At 44.7% G+C, this 24,181-nt stretch overlaps 1 protein-coding gene across 1 annotated transcript in view; it reads left to right on the top strand.

Annotated features, from left to right (window-relative positions):
- The window catches only part of insra (insulin receptor a), a 158,128-nt gene that overhangs the window by 84,674 nt on the left and 49,273 nt on the right, over nucleotides 1–24,181 (top strand). Inside the window, exons 3-4 of the mRNA XM_045205955.1 lie at nucleotides 12,025–12,155; nucleotides 13,768–13,961. Coding sequence (XP_045061890.1) covers nucleotides 12,025–12,155; nucleotides 13,768–13,961 — 325 coding nt within the window. The remainder of the gene's footprint in view (nucleotides 1–12,024; nucleotides 12,156–13,767; nucleotides 13,962–24,181) is intronic.

The raw sequence follows: 24,181 nt of genomic DNA, 5'->3' as shown, positions 1-24,181 counted from the left end.
GAGAGACTGACATGCATGTCATTAATGTTAGCTCTCCGTGTACTTTTAAGGGCCAGCTGTGTTGCCCTGTTCTGAGCCAACTGCAATTTCCCCAAGTCCCTCTTTGTGGCACCTGATCGCACTACTGAACAGTAGTCTAGGTGCGACAAAACTAGGGCCTGTAGGACCTGCCTTGTTGATATTGTTGTTAAGAAGGCAGAGCAGCGCTTAATTATGGACATACTTCTCCCCAGCTTAGCTACTGTTGTATCAATATGCTTTGACCATGATAGTTTACAATCCAGGGTTACTCCAAGCAGTTTAGTCACCTCAAATTGCTCAATTTCCACATGATTCATTATGAGATGTAGTTGAGGTTTAGGGTTTAGTGAATGATTTGACCCAAATACAATGTTTTTAGTTTTGGAAATATGTAGGACTAACTTATTCCTTGCCACCCATTCCGAAACTAACTGCAACTCTTTGTTAAGTGTTGCAGTTATTTCAGTTGCTGTAGTAGCTGACGTGTATAGTGTTGGGTCATCCGCATTTACTCAAAGCCAGTGAAATGTCGTTAGTAAAGATGGAAAAAAGTAAGGGGCCTAGATAGCTGCCCTGGGGAATTCCTGATTCTACCTGGATTATGTTTGAGAGGCTTCCATTAAAGAACACCCTCTGTGTTCTGTTAGACAAGTAACTCTTTATCCACATTATTGCAGGGGGTGTAAAGCCATAACACATATGTTTTTCCAGCAGCAGACTAAGATCAATAATGTCAAAAGCCGCACTGAAGTCTAACAAAACAGCCACCACAATCTTTTTTATCATCAATTTCTTTCAGCCAATCATCAGTCATTTGTGTAAGTGCTGTGCTTGTTGAATGTCCTTGTCTATAAGCATGCTGAAAGTTTGTTGTCAATTTGTTTATTGTAAAATAGCATTGTATCTGGTCAAACACAATTTTTTCCAATAGTGTATTAAGGGCTGGTAACAGGCTAATTGGTCGGATATTTGAGCCAGTAAAAGGGGCTTTACTATTCTTAGGTAGCGGAATGACTAGGAGTGACAATATCGTCCGCTATTATCCTCAGTAATTTTCCATCCAAGTTGTCAGAACCCGGTGGCTTGTCATTGTTAATAGACAACAATAATTCTTCCACACTCACTTTACGGAATTCAAAATGACAATGCTTGTCTTTCATAATTTGGTCAGATATACTTGGATGTGTAGTGTCAGCAATTGTTGCTGGAATGTCATGCCTAAGTTTGCTAATCTTACCAATGAAAAAAATATTTAAGTAGTTGGCAATATCAGTTGGTTTTGTGATGAATGAGCCATCTGATTCAATGAATGATGGAGCTGAGTTTGCCTTTTTTCCCAAAATTTCATTTAAAGTGCTCCAAAGCTTTTTACTGTCATTCTTTATGTAATTTAGCTTTGTTTCATAGTGTTGTTTCTTCTTCTTTTTATTCAGTTTAGTCACATGATTTCTGAATTTGCAATACGTTTGCCAACCGGTGGTGCAGCCAGACTTATTTGCCATTCCTTTAGCCTCATCCCCTCAACCATACAATTTTTTAATTCCTCATCAATCCATGGGGAAAGGAGGGGCAGAGGAGACATAACAATGAGATGTAGGACCCTATAAAATCTGTATTGCGGAAAAACGCAGACGGAATCACAGAATCCAGACATTAAAATGGAATTCAACAATATTCAAAAATGTATTGAACTTAGTAGGAATTAAACTAAATGTATTGAACTTATTAGAAAATGCATTAATTTGTCCAAATTAATCAAAAGACATGAACAACATGAATGCTCCTGTCTGTGTAGTCTCCAAAACCCGTCCCTAAGCAACACACAGTGACTAGGCAACACACAGTGACTAGGCAACACACAATCCCTAGGCCACCCATTGACTAGGCAACACAGTGACTAGGGTCTGGTTTCAATGACTCTTTTGGCATAGAGGAACTACGTCACTGACTAACTCACTACTGTATCCGCTTGCATAAAATACAAAATAGCAGCTAGCAAGATGAAGATCACAGAGGTTATTTTTAATGAGTGCATTTCCCAAGTGGTTAGTTTGCATCAACGACCTTAACTAAAACCACTGAAAAGATTTTGCCTGCAAACTTTGTTTTTGAATCGCAACGTTCTGTCATGACTAGAGTTACCTTATCGACGTAGGCAGAACAGTCCATCATTCAAACCAGACCCTAGTCACTGTGTTGCCTAGGGTCAGGTTTTCGAGACTAGTGTGTGTTGTGTGCGGTGCGCTCGTGTCTAGTCTACCACTTTGTGTAGCCGTTAGCAATAATGCTAATGATAACCGTCTGCTGGTAGATGGAAAGGCTTTTCTCAATTAAATGTTAACTGCTAGGGTTGGGCGGTATCCAGATATACCTTATCACCGGTAGTGGACACAAGGGGCGTTATTTGTTCAACAAAAATAAAAATAAAAAGGCAAAAAAACTTCACTTACCAGAGTGCTAACAAACTGCTAACAAGGACTAAGGAAGTATTATAGTGGATGCTAGGTAAATGCTAACGAGCGCATGCAAACATTTACTACTAGGACAGACAACCCAGCTCAAAGTAATGCAAGTACAGTGCATTCGGAAAGTATTCAGACCCCTTAACTTTTTCCACATTTTGTTACGTTACAGCCTTATTCTAAAATGGATTAAATTAAGTATTTCCCCTCATCAATCTACACACAATAGCCCATAATGACAAAATGAAAACAGGTTTTTTATTTTATTTTTGCAAATACCTTATTTACATAAGTATTCAGACCTTTTTGCTATGAGACTCGATATTGAGCGGCAGGTAGCTTAGTGGTTAAGAGCATTGTGCAAGTAACCGAAAGGTCGCTGGTTCTAATTCCCGAGCCGACTAGGTGAAAAATCTGTCGATGTGCCCTTGAGCAAGGCACTTAACCCTAATTGCTCCTGTAAGTCGCTCTGGATAAGAGCGTCTGCTAAATGACATAAATGTAAAATGTAAAAATTGAGCTCAGCTGCATCCTGTTTCCATTGATCATCCTTGAGATGTTTCTACAACTTGATTGGAGTCCACCTGTGATAAATTCAATTGATTGGACATGATCTGGAAAGGCACACACCTGTCTATATAAGGTCCTACAGTTGACAGTGCATGTCAGAGCAAAAACTAAGCCCTGAGGTCGAAGGAATTGTCCGTAGAGCTCCAAGACAGGATTGTGTCGAGGCACAGATCTGGGGAGAGTACCAAAAAATGTCTGCAGCATTGAAGGTCCCGAAGAACACAGTGGCCTCCATCATTCTTAAATGGAAGAAGTTTGGAACCACCAAGACACTTCCTAGAGCTGGCCACCCTGCCAAACTGAGCAATCGGGGGAGAAGGGCCTTGGTCAGGGAGGTGGCCAAGAATCCAATGCACTCTGACAGAGCTCCAGAGTTCCTCTGTGGAGATGGGAGAACCTTCCAGAAGGACAACCATCTCTGCAGCACTCCACCAATAAGGCCTTTATGGTAGAGTGGCCAGACGGAAGCCACTCCTCAGTAAAAGGCACATGAAAGCCCGCTTGGAGTTTGCCAAAAGGCACCTAAAGACTCTCAGACCATGAGAAACAAGATTCTCTGGTCTGATGAAACCAGGATTGAACTCGATCTAACATCTCTGGAGAGACCTGAAAATAGCTGTGCAGCAACGCTCCCCATCCAACCTGACAGAGCTTGAGAGGATCTGCAGAGAAGAATGGGAGAAACTCCCCAAATACAGGTGTGCCAAGCTTGTAGTGTCATACCCAAGAAGACTCGAGGCTGTAATCGCTGCCAAAGGTGAGTAAAGTACTGAGTAAAGGGTCTGAATATTTATGTAAATGTGATATTTCCGTTGTTGTTTTTTATATACATTTGCACACATTTCTAAAAACCTGTTCTTGCTTTGTCATTATGGGGTATTATGTGTAGATTGATGAGGGGAAAAAAACAATTTAATCCATTTTAGAATAAGGCTGTAACGTAACAAAATGTGGAAAAAGTCAAGGGGTCTAAATACTTTCCGAATGCACTGTATCTCAATGAAGTTTTCAGCATGCACAAAACAAATATTAGGCAGCAGGGATCTTAATCCAGGAGGGCATTGTCTCTGCTGCTGTTACCAAGAAGCTTGATATTGCAAGCTAACGTTAGCCACTTAGCAAACATTAGCAAGTTAGCAAAACCCAGCTGGAGAGAATGTCTTGGGCACATCTTAGATAGTTAACTTAATAGTTATAAGATATATAGCTGGCAAACATTAGTAGTGAATTTCATACAAGTGTAACTTGATCACCTCACTTAATTTGCGCTGCTGGAGTGACTCACCTAACGAAGCTCCCATTTTGCTTGTTGTTTTTCTTTGTAAACAAACACACGTGACTGGCTCAAACCGCTCTGTGGGCCCTGGTCAAAAGCAGTGCACTTTACAGGCAATAGGCTGTCATTTGGGACACAGCCAGTGTCTCTGCGCAGGACGATTCCTCACTGCCACACTGGCAGGGATAGTGGGATAGTGGGATAGTGGGTGTGTGTGTGTCGTACGTGCACCAAAGTGCAGCGTCGGCCTGTTTACTATGTGGTTCTGGTCTACTTTACATGCATGTCATTGTTCAGCGTCTCCAGCACTTAAAGGGTTAACTCAGTAGCTCCTACCAGTCAACACATTGGTTAAAGAGAGAGAGGCCAGCTCCCCCTACCAGTCAACACATTGGTTAAAGAGAGATTCCAGCTCCCCCTACCAGTCAACACATTGGTTAAAGAGAGAGAGGCCAGCTCCCCCTACCAGTCAACACATTGGTTAAAGAGAGAGAGGCCAGCTCCCCCTACCAGTCAACACATTGGTTAAAGAGAGATTCCAGCTCCCCCTACCAGTCAACACATTGGTTAAAGAGAGAGAGGCCAGCTCCCCCTACCAGGCAACACATTGGTTAAAGAGAGAGAGGCCAGCTCCCCCTACCAGGCAACACATTGGTTAAAGAGAGAGAGGCCAGCTCCCCCTACCAGTCAACACATTGGTTAAAGAGAGATTCCAGCTCCCCCTACCAGTCAACACATTGGTTAAAGAGAGAGAGGCCAGCTCCCCCTACCAGTCAACACATTGGTTAAAGAGAGAGAGGCCAGCTCCCCCTACCAGGCAACACATTGGTTAAAGAGAGAGAGGCCAGCTCCCCCTACCAGTCAACACATTGGTTAAAAGAGAGAGAGGCCAGCTCCCCTACCAGTCAACACATTGGTTAAAGAGAAGAGTCCAGCTCCCCCTACCAGTCAACACATTGGTTAAAGAGAGGAGGCCAGCTCCCCCTACCAGGCAACACATTGGTTAAAGAGAGAGAGGCCAGCTCCCCCTACCAGTCAACACATTGGTTAAAGAGAGAGAGGCCAGCTCCCCCTACCAGTCAACACATTGGTTAAAGAGAGGGAGGCCAGCTCCCCCTACCAGTCAACACATTGGTTAAAGAGAGAGAGGCCAGCTCCCCTACCAGTCAACACATTGGTTAAAGAGAGGGAGGCCAGCTCCCCCTACCAGTCAACACATTGGTTAAAGAGAGAGAGGCCAGCTCCCCTACCAGTCAACACATTGGTTAAAGAGAGAGAGGCCAGCTCCCCTACCAGTCAACACATTGGTTAAAGAGAGAGAGGCCAGCTCCCCCTACCAGTCAACACATTGGTTAAAGAGAAGGGAGGCCAGCTCCCCCTACCAGGCAACACATTGGTTAAAGAGAGAGAGGCCAGCTCCCCCTACCAGTCAACACATTGGTTAAAGAGAGAGAGGCCAGCTCCCCCTACCAGGCAACACATTGGTTAAAGAGAGAGAGGCCAGCTCCCCCTACCAGGCAACACATTGGTTAAAGAGAGAGAGGCCAGCTCCCCCTACCAGTCAACACATTGGTTAAAGAGAGGGAGGCCAGCTCCCCCTACCAGGCAACACATTGGTTAAAGAGAGGGAGGCCAGCTCCCCCTACCAGTCAACACATTGGTTAAAGAGAGGGAGCCCAGCTCCCCCTACCAGGCAACACATTGGTTAAAGAGAGAGAGGCCAGCTCCCCCTACCAGGCAACACATTGGTTAAAGAGAGAGAGGCCAGCTCCCCCTACCAGTCAACACATTGGTTAAAGAGAGGGAGGCCAGCTCCCCCTACCAGTCAACACATTGGTTAAAGAGAGAGAGGCCAGCTCCCCCTACCAGTCAAAACATTGGTTAAAGAGAGGGAGGCCAGCTCCCCCTACCAGGCAACACATTGGTTAAAGAGAGGGAGGCCAGCTCCCCCTACCAGTCAACACATTGGTTAAAGAGAGAGAGGCCAGCTCCCCCTACCAGTCAACACATTGGTTAAAGAGAGGGAGGCCAGCTCCCCCTACCAGTCAACACATTGGTTAAAGCTGAGGGTGGATCTGCAGCTGCCGCTGTGTGATGGAATGGAGTCAGTACTGGATCAGGAGTCTGTGCGGTATGTGTGAAGGGCTGCAGGCAAAGCGAGTGATTTTTCTGTGTGTGTTTAGGGCTGGTAGAGGGAGTGTGTATGTTGCGGCTGAGAGAGACCGAAGGGGGGAAAAGGAGACAGGCAGAGAGTATTCAACACCCAATATTCAGAGAAAATACTGTCAAGAGGATTTCATCAATGTTAACTACTCATTCAGAAACCCTGTATCTAATCCCCTCATTTGATACCGTTATATTATGTCATTAGCCCCTTGCACCACCCCCTCTTACCTACACACACACACACACACACACACACACACACACACACACACACACACACACACACACACACACACACACACACACACACACACACACACACACACACACACACACACACAGTCAGGAAGGACAGGGGTCCATGTTGTGCTCCTAGAGGGCTGACCCCATGTCACATGACTGCGACACTAATGAACCTCAGCAGAGAGAGAGAGACACACACACCAGAGCAATGTTGGGAGTGGGAGTTGACACAGATAAAGCATATCACTTGTGTTGGTAAAGGAGTTCAGACAACAACACAGGATTCACAGGATCACTCAGTATAATGCAGTGTCACTCAGTATAATGCAGTGTCACTCAGTATAATGCAGTGTCACTCAGTATAATGCAGTGTCACTCAGTATAACGCAGTGTGCCAGTCAGTATACTGCAGTGTGTCAGTCAGTATAATGCAGTGTCACTCAGTATAATGCAGTGTGCCAGTCAGTATACTGCAGTGTGTCAGTCAGTATAATGCAGTGTCACTCAGTATAATGCAGTGTGCCAGTCAGTATACTGCAGTGTGTCAGTCAGTATAATGCAGTGTGTCAGTCAGTATAATGCAGTGTTACTCAGTATAATGCAGTGTCACTCAGTATAATGCAGTGTCACTCAGTATAATGCAGTGTGCCAGTCAGTATGATGCAGTGCCAGTCAGTATGATGCAGTGCCAGTCAGTATAACGCAGTGTGCCAGTCAGTATAACGCAGTGTGCCAGTCAGTATAATGCAGTGTGCCAGTCAGTATAACGCAGTGTGTCAGTCAGTAGAATGCAGTGTCACTCAGTATAATGCAGTGTGCCAGTCAGTATACTGCAGTGTGTCAGTCAGTATAATGCAGTGTGTCAGTCAGTATAATGCAGTGTGTCAGTCAGTATAATGCAGTGTTACTCAGTATAATGCAGTGTCACTCAGTATAATGCAGTGTCACTCAGTATAATGCAGTGTGCCAGTCAGTATACTGCAGTGTCACTCAGTATAATGCAGTGTGTCACTCAGTATAATGCAGTGTGCCAGTCAGTATACTGCAGTGTCACTCAGTATAATGCAGTGTGTCAGTCAGTATAATGCAGTGTCACTCAGTATAATGCAGTGTGTCAGTCAGTATAATGCAGTGTGCCAGTCAGTATAATGCAGTGTGCCAGTCAGTAGAATGCAGTGTGCCAGTCAGTAGAATGCAGTGTGCCAGTCAGTATAACGCAGTGTGCCAGTCAGTATAACGCAGTGTGTCAGTCAGTAGAACGCAGTGTGCCAGCAAGTATAATGCAGTGTGCCAGTCAGTATAATGCAGTGTGCCAGTCAGTATAACGCAGTGTGCCAGTCAGTATAATGCAGTGTGCCAGTCAGTATAATGCAGTGTGCCAGTCAGTATAATGCAGTGTGCCAGTCAGTATAATGCAGTGTGCCAGTCAGTATAATGCAGTGTGCCAGTCAGTATAATGCAGTGTGCCAGTCAGTATAATGCAGTGTGCCAGTCAGTATAATGCAGTGCAGTATAATGCAGTGTGCCAGTCAGTATAATGCAGTGCCAGTCAGTATAATGCAGTGCCAGTCAGTATAATGCAGTGTCAGTCAGAGCCCCTTTCTGTGGTGCTGTTTTGCTCTACATTGTAATGGTTATTGACCTGCTATGATATCTTTGTCTGTGTGTTTGCGGTTGCTTGTTCAGTCAGTTGTTAATGCAGCACACACTCACAAACACACCCTTTCAGGGCATGTGACCTGACCTGTGGCCTGAGGCCATCGTTAGGCTGTTGACCAATCCTAATCTAATCTAATCTGGCTCCATGGGGCTACCTGAGATGATTTAATCCTGCAGGACAGGCAGTCAGCAAGGTGTTTACCTCTCTCTCAGTGACACAAAATATACACACACACACTGCCAGTGCCAACTGGCATTGAAACTCAGCGATGGAAATGAACGTTTACCGTGTGTATGTGTTAGTGTTGCACGGTATACCGAAACTTCTGTACTTTTTCCGATACTAGAACATGGAAAATGGTTCGGTATTAGAATTGTTGTTACTTTCGGTACTTCTGTCAAAGAACAAGTCTGTATCAGCCTAGCCGATGTCCCCCTTATGGCGTGATCGCACCGTGCCTGCTCCACTTAGCCTGCACTGGCAATCTGGGCTGCATCATGTTAGCTCACCCGCTCATGCTGCACAGAAGTTTACACACTTGAATAATGTGACACGGCATGTAGAAATGTTGACACTGTTAATTACTGTTCTTAAAACAATGTCCATACAGGCTAGAACACTTTACAATGCAAGATGATAATGGAAGCTTCCGGCTTTTGTAGGCTAACTTTCCATGCTAGCTGAAGCTAACAAATTCATTACCCAGCAAAATATGCTGATTTCAAAGCTGATTGCCACCAAAACTTTATTAATTAACTTAATCGGTCTCTCTTTCGCGTCTCTCCCAAAGAGTATCTATTGCCTCAGCGAACTGACTGTGTGTGTGAATAGGACCGCCCCCTCTTCCCTTGTGAATGACATCATTACTGATTAAAGAGACAGCGTGCACTTTTATAAAATAAGCTACTTCTATGCAAATGTTGTTGATCAGTACAATAAAATAAGTCCCAAATGGAAGGGAAACAGATTTTCGTCTGTAGCCCCGTGAAATCAGCCAAAACAAGCTCAACAACTCAATGCATGCACACACTCCTATTGCATATGCATTAAATCAATCAATCAATCAAGTGTCAATGTAAATTGTCTGGGTGGCCATTTTATTAATTGTTCAGCAGTCTTATGGCTTGGGGGTAGAAGCTGTTAAGGAGCCTTTTGGTCCTAGACTTGGCGCTCCGGTACCGCTTGCCGTGCGGTAGCAGAGCGAACAGTCTGTGACATGGGTGACTGGAGTCTTTGACAATTTTTTGGGCCTTCCTCTGACACCGCCTAGTATAGAGGTCCTGGATGGCAGGAAGCTTGGCCCCATTGATGTACTGGGCCGTACGCACTACCCTCTGTAGCGCCATACGGTCAGATGCAGAGCAGTTGCCATACCAGGCGGTGATGCAACCAGTCAGGATGCTCTCGATGGTGCAGCTGTATAACTTTTTGAGGATCTGGGGCGGTATGCGAATTGGAGTGGGTCTAGGGTTTCCGGGATGATGGTGTTGATGTGAGCCATGACCTGCCTTTCAAAGCACTTCATTGCTACAGACATGAGTGCTACGGGGCGGTAATCATTTAGGCAGGTTACCTTCGCTTCCTTGTGCACAGGGACTATGGTGGTCTGCTTGAAACATGTAGGTATTACAGACTCAGTCAGGGAGAGGTTGACAATGTCAGTGAAGACACTTACCAGTTGGTCCGTGCATGCTTTGAGTACACGTCCTGGTAATCCGTCTGGCCCCGCGGCTTTGTGAATGTTGACCTGTTTATAGGTCTTGCTCACATCAGCTACCGAGAGCGTGATCACACAGTCGTCCGGAACAGCTGGTGCTCTCATGCATGCTTCAGTGTTGCTTGCCTCAAAGCGAGCATAAAAGGCATTTAGCTCGTCTGGTAGGCTCGCCTCACTGGGCAGCTCGCGGCTGGGTTTCCCTTTGTAGTCTGTAGTAGTTTACAAACCCTGCCACATCCGAAGAGCGTCAGAGCTGGTATAGTAGGATTCAATCTTAGTCCTGTATTGACGCTTTGCTTGTTTGATGGTTCATCTGAGGGCGTAGCGGGATTTGTTATAAGCGTCCGGATTAGTGTCCCGCTCCTTGAAAGCGGCAGCTCTAGCCTTTAGCTCGATGCGGATATTGCCTGTAATCCATGGCTTCTGTTTGGGATATGTACGTACGGTCACTGTGGGGACGACGTCGTCGACGCACTTATTGATGAAGCTGGTGACTGAGGTGGTATACTCCTCAATGCCATTGGATGAATCTCTGAACATATTCCAGTCTGTGCTAGCAAAACAGTCCTGTAGCGTAGCATCCACGTCATCTGACTACTTCCGTATTGAGCGAGTCTGTGAATAGACCTACTCTATATCTGGATTTAGCCAGTTTATCAATAGAGATTTACCATTCAAATAAATGATTACCATTATGCTATGTAGTTAGATTGGTTAAAAAAAAAGTCACATTGATTGTGTGATTGTATAATTCATAAATTAATGCATAAATGGCTGTGTGAAAAATGTTGACGTAAAATGAAATGATATTGAACTAAAACGATGCTTTTGATATCGAGTATCGTGATGGTATCGAGGAGCGTGATACTAAACCTGGTATCGGTATCCAAGTCAAAGTTGTGGTATCGTGACAACACTAGTGGGTGTGTGTGTGTGTGGCAAACCTGGGTCAAGCACATACTGTATACCAAATACACAGTACACTTGATGTAGCTTTCCAGGTACAATGGAACCAATGGAATAGTCCCAAAAATGAAACATCCGCCCACCCTTCACGTTGGTTAGGTTAGAAATCAAGTGCACTTCAAGTATTAGAATGTATTTGACGTGTGTTTGAGCCAGGTCTGGTACGGAGACAACAGGGCCCAGGTCTGGTACGGAGACATCAGGGTCCAGGTCTGGTACGGAGACATCAGGGCCCAGGTCTGGTATGGAGACAGCAGGGCCCAGGTCTGGTACGGAGACATCAGGGCCCAGGTCTAGTACGGAGACAACAGGGCCCAGGTCTGGTACGGAGACATCAGGGCCCAGGTCTGGTACGGAGACATCAGGGCCCAGGTCTGGTAAGGAGACAGCAGGGCCCAGGTCTGGTACGGAGACAGCAGGGCCCAGGTCTGGTACGGAGACAGCAGGGCCCAGGTCTGGTACGGAAACAGCAGGGCCCAGGTCTGGTACGGAGACATCAGGGCCCAGGTCTGGTAAGGAGACAGCAGGGCCCAGGTCTGGTACGGAGACATCAGGGCCCAGGTCTGGTACGGAGACATCAGGGCCCAGGTCTGGTACGGAGACAGCAGGGCCAAGGTCTGGTACGGACACAGCCCGTCTGAGGAGACACAGGGCCAGGTTGAGGGCAGTACGGAGACAGCAGGGCCAGTTGAAGGGCCCAGGTCTGGTACGGAGACAGCAGGGCCCAGGTCTGGTACGGAGACAGCAGGGCCCAGGTCTGGTATGGAGACAGCAGGGCCCAGGTCTGGTACGGAGACATCAGGGCCACAGTGAATGTGACCGATAAAGTCCAAGGTCGTATTCAGTAGGTGGAAACGTTTTGAAACAGAATGAAGATATTACCTGAACTCTTTCTCTCTGTGTAAATCCTATCACTAACCCCTCCCCCTCCTTCCTCCCACAGTGTGTCCCCCCAGCTGTAAGCACCGGGCCTGTACCAGAGACCACCAATGTTGCCATGAGCAGTGTCTGGGAGGCTGCTCTGAGCCCTACAACAGCAGCAGCTGTGTTGCCTGCAAGAACCTCCAGTACCAAGTAAAGTTGGGATGACTTCAACACACCTTCACAATCCATTAATTTATTGTTCATGTGTTGTTGTTTTTTGGGGGGGGGGGATACTTCAATGTACAACGCCAAGAGAAATTCCTTGTGACATTTGTTGCATGACGTTTCTGATTCTAGATGAGTGTTAGAGACAATTAATTATTTAAAGGCCCAGTGCAGTCAAAAACATGATTCTCCTGTGTTTTGTATACACTTCATGGCCAAAGGTAGGTGGACACCCCTTCAGATTAGTGGATTAGGCTATTTCAGCCACACCCGTTGCTGACAGGTGTATAAAATCGAGCACACAGCCATGCAATCTCCAATGACAAACCTTGGCAGTAGAATGGCCCGTCCTGAAGAGCTCAGTGACAATGTGGCACCGTCATAGAATGCCACCTTTTCAACAAGCCAGTTCAGCAAATTTCTGCCCTGCTAGAGATGCCTGGTCAACTGTAAGTGCTGTTATTGTGAAGTGGAAACGTCTAGGAGCAACAACGGCTCAGCTGCGAAGTGGTAGGCCCCACAAGCTCACAGAACGGGACCGCCGAGTGCTGAAGCACGTAGCGCGTAAAAATTGTCTGTCCTCGGTTGCAACACTCACTACTGAGTTCCAAACCGCCTCTGGAAGCAACGCCAGCACAAGAACTGTTCGTCTCTAGATTCATGAAATGGGTTTCCATGGCTGAGCAGCCGCACACAAGCCTAAGATCACCATGCGCAATGCCAAGCGTCGGCTGGAGTGGTGTAATGCTCGCCGCCATTGGACTCTGGAGCAGTGGAAATGCCTTCTCTGGAGTGATGAATCACGCTTCCCCATCTGGCAGTCCGACGGACGAATCTGGGTTTGACGGATGCCAGGAGAACGCTACCTGCCCAAATGCATAGTGCCAACTGTAAAGTTTGGTGGAGGAGGAATAATGGTCTGGGGCTGTTTTTCATGGTTCAGGCCCCTTAGTTCCAGTGAAGGGGAATCTTAATACTACAGCATACAATGACATTCTAGACGATTCTGTGCTTCCAACTTTGTGGCAACAGTTTGGGGAAGGCCCTTTCCTGTTTCAGCATGACAATGCCCCCTTGCACAAAGCGAGGTCCATACAGAAATGACCTCCCAAAATCAGTGCCCGACCTCACTAATGCTCTTGTGGCCCTGCAGCAATGTTCCAACATCTAGTGGAACGCCTTCCCAGAAGAGTGGAGGCTGTTATAGCAGCAAAGGGGGGGGACCAACTCCATATTAATGCCCATGATTTTGGAATGAGATGTTCGACGAACAGATGTCCACATACTTTTGGTCATTTGGTGTACGTGTCCACACTATCAGGTTGGAATAATACTGTGAAATTGTGAATGATGACAATGCCCTTTTTAGTGTAAGAGCTGTTTGAAAAGACTCCCTGCTATTTCAGCCTGTTTAGGTGGGATGGAGTTTTGGCTGAATCAGAACAGTCTTGTTTATTTACACTCCTGTGTCTATCCAACGATTACAAATATCACCTACATTTGTTATTTTAGATTCCCAAAAATGTTCTAATCGATACGGACGCTCTTGATTGACTAATTGATTAATCTAACTCTAATTCATATTCCTTACTACCAGGAGGCATGTGTGGACCACTGTCCCCAGGGATACTACACCTACATGGGCTGGCGCTGCGTCCCCTTGTCCTTCTGCCAGGACCTCCACAACAAGTGTAAGGAGAGCAAGAGCAGCGACTGCCACCAGTATGTCATCCACAACGGAGCCTGTATACCAGAGTGCCCCTCCGGATATACTACTGTCAATTCTACCACGTAAGTCTATAATACAGTACTATATACTACTGTCAACTCTACCACGTAAGTCTATAATACAGTACTATATACTACTGTCAACTCTACCACGTAAGTCTATAATACAGTACTATATACTACTATAAGTCCAAAATACACCACCGTCATCTCCACAATGTAATCCTTATTATTGTATGAATTCTTTAATCAACTCCACTCTGTATGATAAGTATACTCTATACATCACCGTCAACTCTACTACGGAAGCCTTATTACTGTGTAAATACTACAGTCAATACCAAAGTCAATACCACAACCTAAGCACTTTGCATTTGCAGAAGATTGTGACAAAGGAAATGGTGCATATGCAGTTCTCATATCTGCAGTCATCTCAGTAGGTACATACAGTGGGGGAAAAAAGTATTTAGTCAGCCACCAATTGTGCAAGTTCTCCCACTTAAAAAGATGAGAGAGGCCTGTAATTTTCATCATAGGTACACGTCAACTATGACAGACAAAATGAGGAAAAAAAATCCAGAAAATCACATTGTAGGATTTTTAATGAATTTATTTGCAAATTATGGTGGAAAATAAGTATTTGGTCAATAACAAAAGTTTCTCAATACTTTGTTATATACCCTTTGTTGGCAATGACACAGGTCAAACATTTTCTGTAAGTCTTCACAAGGTTTTCACACACTGTTGCTGGTATTTTGGCCCATTCCTCCATGCAGATCTCCTCTAGAGCAGTGATGTTTTGGGGCTGTCGCTGGGCAACACAGACTTTCAACTCCCTCCAAAGATTTTCTATGGGGTTGAGATCTGGAGACTGGCTAGGCCACTCCAGGACCTTGAAATGCTTCTTACGAAGCCACCCCTTCGTTGCCCGGGCGGTGTGTTTGGGATCATTGTCTTGCTGAAAGACCCAGCCACGTTTCATCTTCAATGCCCTTGCTGATGGAAGGAGGTTTTCACTCAAAATCTCACGATACATGGCCCCATTCATTCTTTCCTTTACACGGATCAGTCGTCCTGGCTTCACAGTAGGTATGGTGTTCTTTGGATGCAACTCAGCATTCTTTGTCCTCCAAACACGACGAGTTGAGTTTTTACCAAAAAGTTATATTTTGGTTTCATCTGACCATATGACATTCTCCCAATCCTCTTCTGGATCATCCAAATGCACTCTAGCAAACTTCAGACGGGCCTGGACATGTACTGGCTTAAGCAGGGGGACATGTCTGGCACTGCAGGATTTGAGTCCCTGGCGGCGTAGTGTGTTACTGATGGTAGGCTTTGTTACTTTGGTCCCAGCTCTCTGCAGGTCATTCACTAGGTCCCCCTGTGTGGTTCTGGGATTTTTGCTCACCGTTCTTGTGATCATTTTGACCCCACGGGGTGAGATCTTGCGTGGAGCCCCAGATGGAGGGAGATTATCAGTGGTCTTGTATGTCTTCCATTTCCTAATAATTGCTCCCACAGTTGATTTCTTCAAACCAAGCTGCTTACCTATTGCAGATTCAGTCTTCCCAGCCTGGTGCAGGTCTACAATTTTGTTTCTGGTGTCCTTTGACAGCTCTTTGGTCTTGGCCATAGTGGAGTTTGGAGTGTGACTGTTTGAGGTTGTGGACAGGTGTCTTTTATACTGATAACAAGTTCAAGCAGGTGCCATTAATACAGGTAACGAGTGGAGGACAGAGGAGCCTCTTAAAGAAGAAGTTACAGGTCTGTGAGAGCCATAAATCTTGCTTGTTTGTAGGTGACCAAATACTTATTTACCACCATAATTTGCAAATAAATTTATAAAAAAATCCTACAATGTGATTTTCTGGAAAAAAAATTCTCAATTTGTCTGTCATAGTTGACGTGTACCTATGATGAAAATTACAGGCCTCTCTCATCTTTTTAAGTGGGAGAACTTACACAATTGGTGGCTGACTAAATACTTTTTTTCCCCACTGTATGAAGTTGTGTGCGTTAGGGTTGAATGACGGGAACCCGGTTACTGAGATTTACCGGAATTTACTGCCCAAAATCACTCCCTTTTCCCGGGATCAATAACTACGAGAAAACTGTAAATTATAATAAATAAATATAAATATTTTTATGAACAGCATGGCGTGAAATGGAACTGTTAAATGATATGCTATGTCTAAATATGGGTTCTCTATGGCCTCTGCATGATGGATCGTCAAAGCTCAGGGTGGGAACAGACAGCCCATCTCAGTATGAAGCGCAGTTCACAATGCATGTAGACCTATCATCTCATCATGGTAACTGTTTTTCTTGTGACAGGTAGGCCTACATTTGCTGCAGCATGGCCTATGCTACAGTAATATAAAGACCGAATTCGCGTCTAAATTACCCACATCCATCTGGCTTTCGGGGTCACCTTATTTTTTTTATTGTAAAGATTATTTAAAAAATGTATTGCAGCTGCAAAGTTTTAAAACAGCCTATCACTCAAATATAGTTGCTTTAAATCAGTGCACGAGCGAGCACTCTGGCAGTCTTTCTGTCCATCAACTCCATTCAAATTGCATCCAAAATAGATCATCCTGTTCTAGATTGATATATAGCCCTATATATAGATGTCCTAGACTACCTCTTTCAGGTAATACATTCAATGCACTATTAGCCTTATATTTAGCTAATTAATGATTGGTTATGCATAACAAGCTTCTAATTTATAGCCTCTGTCTCTTGCGCAATACGCACACACCTACGCTCCGCTGGCCTCTCCTTAAAAAACACGCTCCTTAGCTCTTGGAGTCCCATGCAGGAAAGGCTAGAATAGCTTGCTGGACATTATTTTTTGTATAATTTCTTGTACCAATAGACTATTCAAAGACGGACGCAAGCTCTTTTTTGCTGAATGCTAAGTACAGCAGCCAATAGAACTCACGGGTAGTTTGAAAGAAGAGCGAACGCGCAATGGCGGTAGGCTATAGCAGTTATTTATTCAGACACATAACAATTCAATCTTTGTGAAGAGAAGTGAAAGCCTTCTGCATCTAATTCTAGTCCTATATTATTCAAGGATGTCATTAGCATGATGAAGATAAGGACAATGAAAATTATTTCATTTAACTGTGGAAATCGAAGAAGGAATGAAGCAACAATAGAGAAAGCGGTAGGCTAATAACATTAGGGGAAATATTTGAAAGGTATATACAGTGGGGAGAACAAGTATTTGATACACTGCCGATTTTGCAGGTTTTCCTACTTACAAAGCATGTAGAGGTCTGTAATTTTTATCATATGTACACTTCAACTGTGAGAGACGGAATCTAAAACAAAAATCCAGAAAATCACATTGTATGATTTTTAAGTAATTTATTTGCATTTTATTGCATGACATACAGTGGGGATAAAAAGTATTTAGTCAGCCACCAATTGTGCAAGTTCTCCCACTTAAAAAGATGAGAGAGGCCTGTATTTTTCATCATAGGTACACGTCAACTATGACAGACAAATTGAGAAAAGAAAATCCAGAAAATCACATTGTAGGATTTTTAATGAATTTATTTGCAAATTATGGTGGAAAATAAGTATTTGGTCACCTACAAACAAGCAAGATTTCTGGCTCTCACAGACCTGTAACTTCTTCTTTAAGAGGCTCCTCTGTCCTCCACTCGTTACCTGTATTAATGGCACCTGTTTGAACTTGTTATCAGTATAAAAGACACCTGTCCACAACCTCAAACAGTCACACTCCAAACTCCACTATGGCCAAGACCAAAGAGCTGTCAAAGGACACCAGAAACAAAATTGTAGACCTGCACCAGGCTGGGAAGACTGAATCTGCAATAGGTAAGCAGCTTGGTTTGAAGAAATCAACTGTGGGAGCAATTATTAGGAAATGGAAGACATACAAGACCACTGATAATCTCCCTCGATCTGGGGCTCCACGCAAGATCTCACCCCGTGGGGTCAAAATGATCACAAGAACGGTGAGCAAAATCCCAGAACCACACGGGGGAACCTAGTGAATGACCTGCAGAGAGCTGGGACCAAAGTAACAAAGCCTACCATCAGTAACACACTACGCCGCCAGGGACTCAAATCCTGCAGTGCTAGACGTGTCCCCCTGCTTAAGCCAGTACATGTCCAGGCCCGTCTGAAGTTTGCTAGAGTGCATCCAGAAGAGGATTGGGAGAATGTCATATGGTCAGATGAAACCAAAATAGAACTTTTTGGTAAAAACTCAACTCGTCGTGTTTGGAGGACAAAGAATGCTGAGTTGCATCCAAAGAACACCATACCTACTGTGAAGCATGGGAGGGAAAACATCATACTTTGGGGCTGTTTTTCTGCAAAGGGACCAGGACGACTGATCCGTGTAAAGGAAAGAATGAATGGGGCCATGTATCGTGAGATTTTGAGTGAAAACCTCCTTGCATCAGCAAGGGCATTGAAGATGAAACGTGGCTGGGTCTTTCAGCATGACAATGATCCCAAACACACCGCCCGGGCAACGAAGGAGTGGCTTCGTACGAAGCATTTCAAGGTCCTGGAGTCTCCAGATCTCAACCCCATAGAAAATCTTTGGAGGGAGTTGAAAGTCCGTGTTGCCCAGCGACAGCCCCAAAACATCACTGCTCTAGAGATCTGCATGGAGGAATGGGCCAAAATACCAGCAACAGTGTGTGAAAACCTTGTGAAGACTTACAGAAAACGTTTGACCTGTGTCATTGCCAACAAAGGGTATATAACAAAGTATTGAGAAACTTTTGTTATTGACCAAATACTTATTTTCCACCATAATTTGCAAATAAATTCATTAAAAATCCTACAATGTGATTTTCTGGATTTTTTTTCCTCATTTTGTCTGTCATAGTTGACGTGTACCTATGATGAAAATTACAGGCCTCTCTCATCTTTTTAAGTGGGAGAACTTGCACAATTGGTGGCTGACTAAATACTTTTTTCCCCCACTGTAAGTATTTGATCACCTACCAACTAGTAAGAATTCCGGCTCTCACAGACCTGTTAGTTTTTCTTTAAGAAGCCCTCCTGTTCTCCACTCATTACCTGTATTAACTGCACCTGTTTGAACTCGTTACCTGTATAAAAGACACCTGTCCACACACTCAATCAAACGGACTCCAACCTCTCCACAATGGCCAAGACCAGAGAGCTGTGTAAGGACATCAGGGATAAAAGTGTAGACCTGCACAAGGCTGGGATGGGCTACAGGACAATCGGCAAGCAGCTTGGTGAGAAGGCAACAACTGTTGGCGCAATTATTAAAAAATGGAAGAAGTTCAAGATGACGGTCAATCACCCTCGGTCTGGGGCTCCATGCAAGATCTCACCTCGTGGGGCATCAATGATCATGAGGAAGGTGAGGGATCAGCCCAGAACTACACGGCAGGACCTGGTCAATGACCTGAAGAGAGCTGGGACCACAGTCTCAAAGAAAACCATTACTAACACACTACGCCGTCATGGATTAAAATCCTGCAGCGCACGCAAGGTCCCCCTGCTCAAGCCAGCGCATGTCCAGGCCTGTCTGAAGTTTGCCAATGACCATCTGGATGATCCAGAGGAGGAATTGGGAGAAAGTAATGTGGTCTGATGAGACAAAAATATAGCTTTTTGGTCTAAACTCCACTCACCGTGTTTGGAGGAAGAAGAAGGATGAGTACAACCCCAAAAACACCATCCCAACCGTGAAGCATGGAGGTGGAAACATCATTCTTTGGGGATGCTTTTCTGCAAAGGGGACAGGACGACTGCACCGTATTTAGGGGAGGGTGGATGGGGCCATGTATCGCGAGATCTTGGCCAACAACCTCCTTCCCTCAGTAAGAGCATTGAAGATGGGTCATGGCTGGGTCTTCCAGCATGACAACGACCCGAAACACATAGCCAGGGCAACTAAGGAGTGGCTCCGTAAGAAGCATCTCAAGGTCCTGGAGTGGCCTAGCCAGTCTCCAGACCTGAACCCAATAGAAAATCTTTGTAGGGAGCTGAAAGTCCATATTGCCCAGCGACAGCCCCCGAAACCTGAAGGATCTGGAGAAGGTCTGTATGGAGGAGTGGGCCAAAATCCCTGCTGCAGTGTGTGCAAACCTGGTCAAGACCTACAGGAAACGTATGATCTCTGTAATTGCAAACAAAGGTTTCTGTACCAAATATTAAGTTCTGCTTTTCTGATGTATCAAATACTTATGTCATGCAATAAAATGCAAATTAATTACTTAAAAATCATACAATGTGATTTTCTGGATTTTTGTTTTAGATTCCGTCTCTCACAGTTGAAGTGTACCTATGATAAAAATGACAGACCTCTACATGCTTTGTAAGTAGGAAAACCTGCAAAATCGGCAGTGTATCAAATACTTGTTCTCCCCACTGTATGTGTGGGCCTACTAATAATACAGTACAAATAGGCCCTATTATATTTCAAAATTAAAATCAAATTTGCCAGCCTGTACTTGTAACTTGGTAGGACACGTGCTTCACCAGAATCACATGTTCTCTCCCTGGAGGGGGGGGTAGAGGATTACTGTTATACTATCCCAGGTATTCCTTAAAGAGGTGGGGTTTCAAGTGTCTCCAGAAGGTGGTCAGTGACTCTGCTGTCCTGGCGTCGTGGGGGAGCTTGTTCCACCATTGGGGTGCCAGAGCAGCAAATAGCTTTGACTGGGTTGAGCGGGAACTGTGCTTCCGTAGAGGTAGGGGAGCTAGCAGGCCAGAGGTGGATGAACGTAGTGCCCTCGTTTGGGTGTAGGGTCTGATCAGAGCCTGAAGGTAAGGAGGTGCCGTTCCCCTCACAGCTCCGTAGGCAAGCACCATGGTCTTGTAGTAGATGCGAGCCTCAACTGAAAGCCAGAGGAGTGTGCGGAGGAGCGGGGTGACATGAGAGAACTTGGGAAGGTCGAACACCAGACGGGCTGCGGCATTCTGGATAAGTTGTAGGGGTTTAATGGCACAGCCAGGGAGCCCAGCCAACAGCGAGTTGCAGTAATCCAGACGGGAGATGACAGGTGCCTGGATTAGGACCTGTGCCGCTTTCTGTTTAAGGTAGGGTCGTACTCTGCGAATGTTGTAGAGCATGAACTTGCAGGATCGGGTCACTGCTTTGATGTTAGCGGAGAACGACAGGGTGTTGTTCAGGGTCACGCCAAGGTTCTTTGCACTCTGGGAGGAGGACACAACGGAGTTGTCAACCGTGATGGCGAGATCATGGAGCGGGCAGTCCTTCCCCGGGAGGAAGAGCAGCTCCGTCTTGCCGAGGTTCAGCTTGAGGTGGTGAACCGACATCCACACTGATATGTCTTCCAGACATGCAGAGATGCGATTCGCCACCTGGTTATCAGAAGGGGGAAACTATGGGCTTTTATGTTTTTCTGTCGTGCTTAATGTGCAGTAGCCTATATCATACAGTGGGGAAAAAAAGTATTTAGTCAGCCACCAATTGTGCAAGTTCTCCCACTTAAAAAGATGAGAGAGGCCTGTAATTTTCATCATAGGTACACGTCAGCTATGACAGACAAAATGAGAAAAAAAAATCCAGAAAATCACATTGAAGGATTTTTAATGAATTTATTTGCAAATTATGGTGGAAAATAAGTATTTGGTCATCTACAAACAGGCAAGATTTCTGGCTCTCGCAGACCTGTAACTTCTTCTTTAAGAGGCTCCTCTGTCCTCCACTCGTTACCTGTATTAATGGCACCTGTTTGAACTTGTTATCAGTATAAAAGACACCTGTCCACAACCTCAAACAGTCACACTCCAAACTCCCACTATGGCCAAGACCAAAGAGCTGTCAAAGGACACCAGAAACAAAATTGTAGACCTGCACCAGGCTGGGAAGACTGAATCTGCAATAGGTAAGCAGCTTTGTTTGAAGAAATCAACTGTTGGAGCAATTATTAGGAGATGGAAGACATGCAAGACCACTGATAATCTCCCTTGATCTGGGGCTCCACGCAAAGGTCTCACCCCGTGGGGTCAAATGATCACAAGAATGGTGAACAAAATCCCAGAACCACACAGGGGGACCTAGTGAATGACCTGCAGAGAGCTGGGACCAAAGTAACCAAGCCTACCATCAGTAACACACTACGCCGCCAGGGACTAAAATCCTGCAGTGCAAGACGTGTCCCCCTGCTTAAGCCAGTACATGTCCAGGCCTGTCTGAAGTTTGCTAGAGTGCATTTGGATGATCCAGAAGAGGATTGGGAGAATGTCAGATGAAACCAAAATATAACTTTTTGGTAAAAACTCAACTCGTCGTGTTTGGAAGACAAAGAATGCTGAGTTGCATCCAAAGAACACCATACCTACTGTGAAGCATGGGGTGGAAACATCATGCTTTGGGGCTGTTTTTCTACAAAGGGACCAGGACAACTGATCCGTGTAAAGGAAAGAATGAATGGGGCCATGTATCGTGAGATTTTGAGTGAAAACCTCCTTCCATCAGCAAGGGCATTGAAGATGAAACGTGGCTGGGTCTTTCAGCATGACAATGATCCCAAACACACCGCCCGGGCAACGAAGGAGTGGCTTCGTAAGAAGCATTTCAAGGTCCTGGAGTGGCCTAGCCAGTCTCCTGATCTCAACCCCATGTGAAAATCTTTGGAGGGAGTTGAAAGTCTGTGTTGCCCAGCGACAGCCCCAAAACATCACTGCTCTAGAGGAGATCTGCATGGAGGAATGGGCCAAAATAGCAGCAACAGTGTGTGAAAACCTTGTGAAGACTTACAGAAAACGTTTGACCTGTGTCATTGCCAACAAAGGGTATATAACAAAGTATTGAGAAATGTTTGTTATTGACCAAATACTTATTTTCCACCATAATTTGCAAATAAATTCATTAAAAATCCTACAATGTGATTTTCTGGATTTTTTTTTCTCATTTTGTCTGTCATAGTTGACGTGTACCTATGATGAAAATTACAGGCCTCTCTCATCTTTTTAAGTGGGAGAACTTGCACAATTGGTGGCTGACTAAATACTTTTTTTCCCCACTGTATATGTATTGGATAATGGCACAATCATCCAGACATTTATATTCTTTATATTGTTTTTGAATGACACTTTTGGTTTTGGCGGGAAATACTGGGTTACCCGGGAGAAAAGTGATTCATTCTAAGGATGGAACATTTGTCAAATAGGACTTTCTACATTTGGGTTCAGTCACAGTGGTCAGGTATTCTGCCACTGTGTACTCTCTGTTCAGGGCCAGGTAGCATTCCAATTTACTCTGTTTTTTTGGTTGATTCTTTCCAGTGTGTTAAATAATTATCTTTTTGCTTTCTCATAATTGTGTTGCTGTTCTGGGGGCTCTGTGGGGTCTGTTTGTGAACAAAGCCCCAGAACCAGCTGGCTGAGGGGACTCTTCTCTAGGTTCATCTCTCTGTAGGTGATGGCTTTGTGATGGAATGTGTGGGCATCGCTTCCTTTATAAATCAGAGATGGGCAACTGGCCCACTGACTAATTATTAAATAATAATATAAAAAAACATTACTGTTGAGAGTTAGAATAATAGAATACACAAGGTGCGATTTCGAAATGTGGTTGTGCATCAGCAGTCACTCAATTAGCCCATTTCAGCTAAAATGTTTTAGATTGGTAAATTAGTCCAGCGGTCAGCTATCTAATTTTGTAGTATGCATGGTCGAATAAAAAAAAAAAAACTGCAAACATTTGCCTCCACCCTATGGCAAAAGGGTATAGTCCTAATTCTGCTCTGCATGCATTGTTTGGGGTTTGGCGTTGTAAACAAAGTATATTTTTGCAGAATTCTGCATGCAGAGTTTCAATTGAGTGTTTGTCCCATTTTGTGTGTTCTTGGCTGATGAGCGGACTCCAGACCTCACAACCATAAAGGGCAATGGGTTTTATAACTGATTGAAGTATTTTTAGCCAGATCCTAATTTGGATGTCGAGTTTTATGTTCCTTTTGATGGCGTAGAAGGGCCTTCTTGCCTTGTCTCTCAGATCGTTCACGGCCTTGTGGAAGTTACCTGTGGTGATGTTTAGGCCAAGGTAGGTACAGTGGGGAGAACAAGTATTTGATACACTGCCGATTTTGCAGGTTTTCCTACTTACAAAGCATGTAGAGGTCTGTAATTTTTATCATAGGTACACTTCAACTGTGAGAGACGGAATCTAAAACAAAAATCCAGAAAATCACATTGTATGATTTTTAAGTTATTAATTTGCATTTTATTGCATGACATAATTATTTGATACATCAGAAAAGCAGAACTTAATATTTGGT

Source organism: Coregonus clupeaformis, chromosome 21 (assembly GCF_020615455.1).
Source record: "Coregonus clupeaformis isolate EN_2021a chromosome 21, ASM2061545v1, whole genome shotgun sequence".
NCBI lineage: Eukaryota > Metazoa > Chordata > Actinopteri > Salmoniformes > Salmonidae > Coregonus > Coregonus clupeaformis.
The sequence above is the reverse complement of the archived record's forward strand: the minus strand, read 5'-3'. Positions and strand labels throughout refer to the sequence as shown.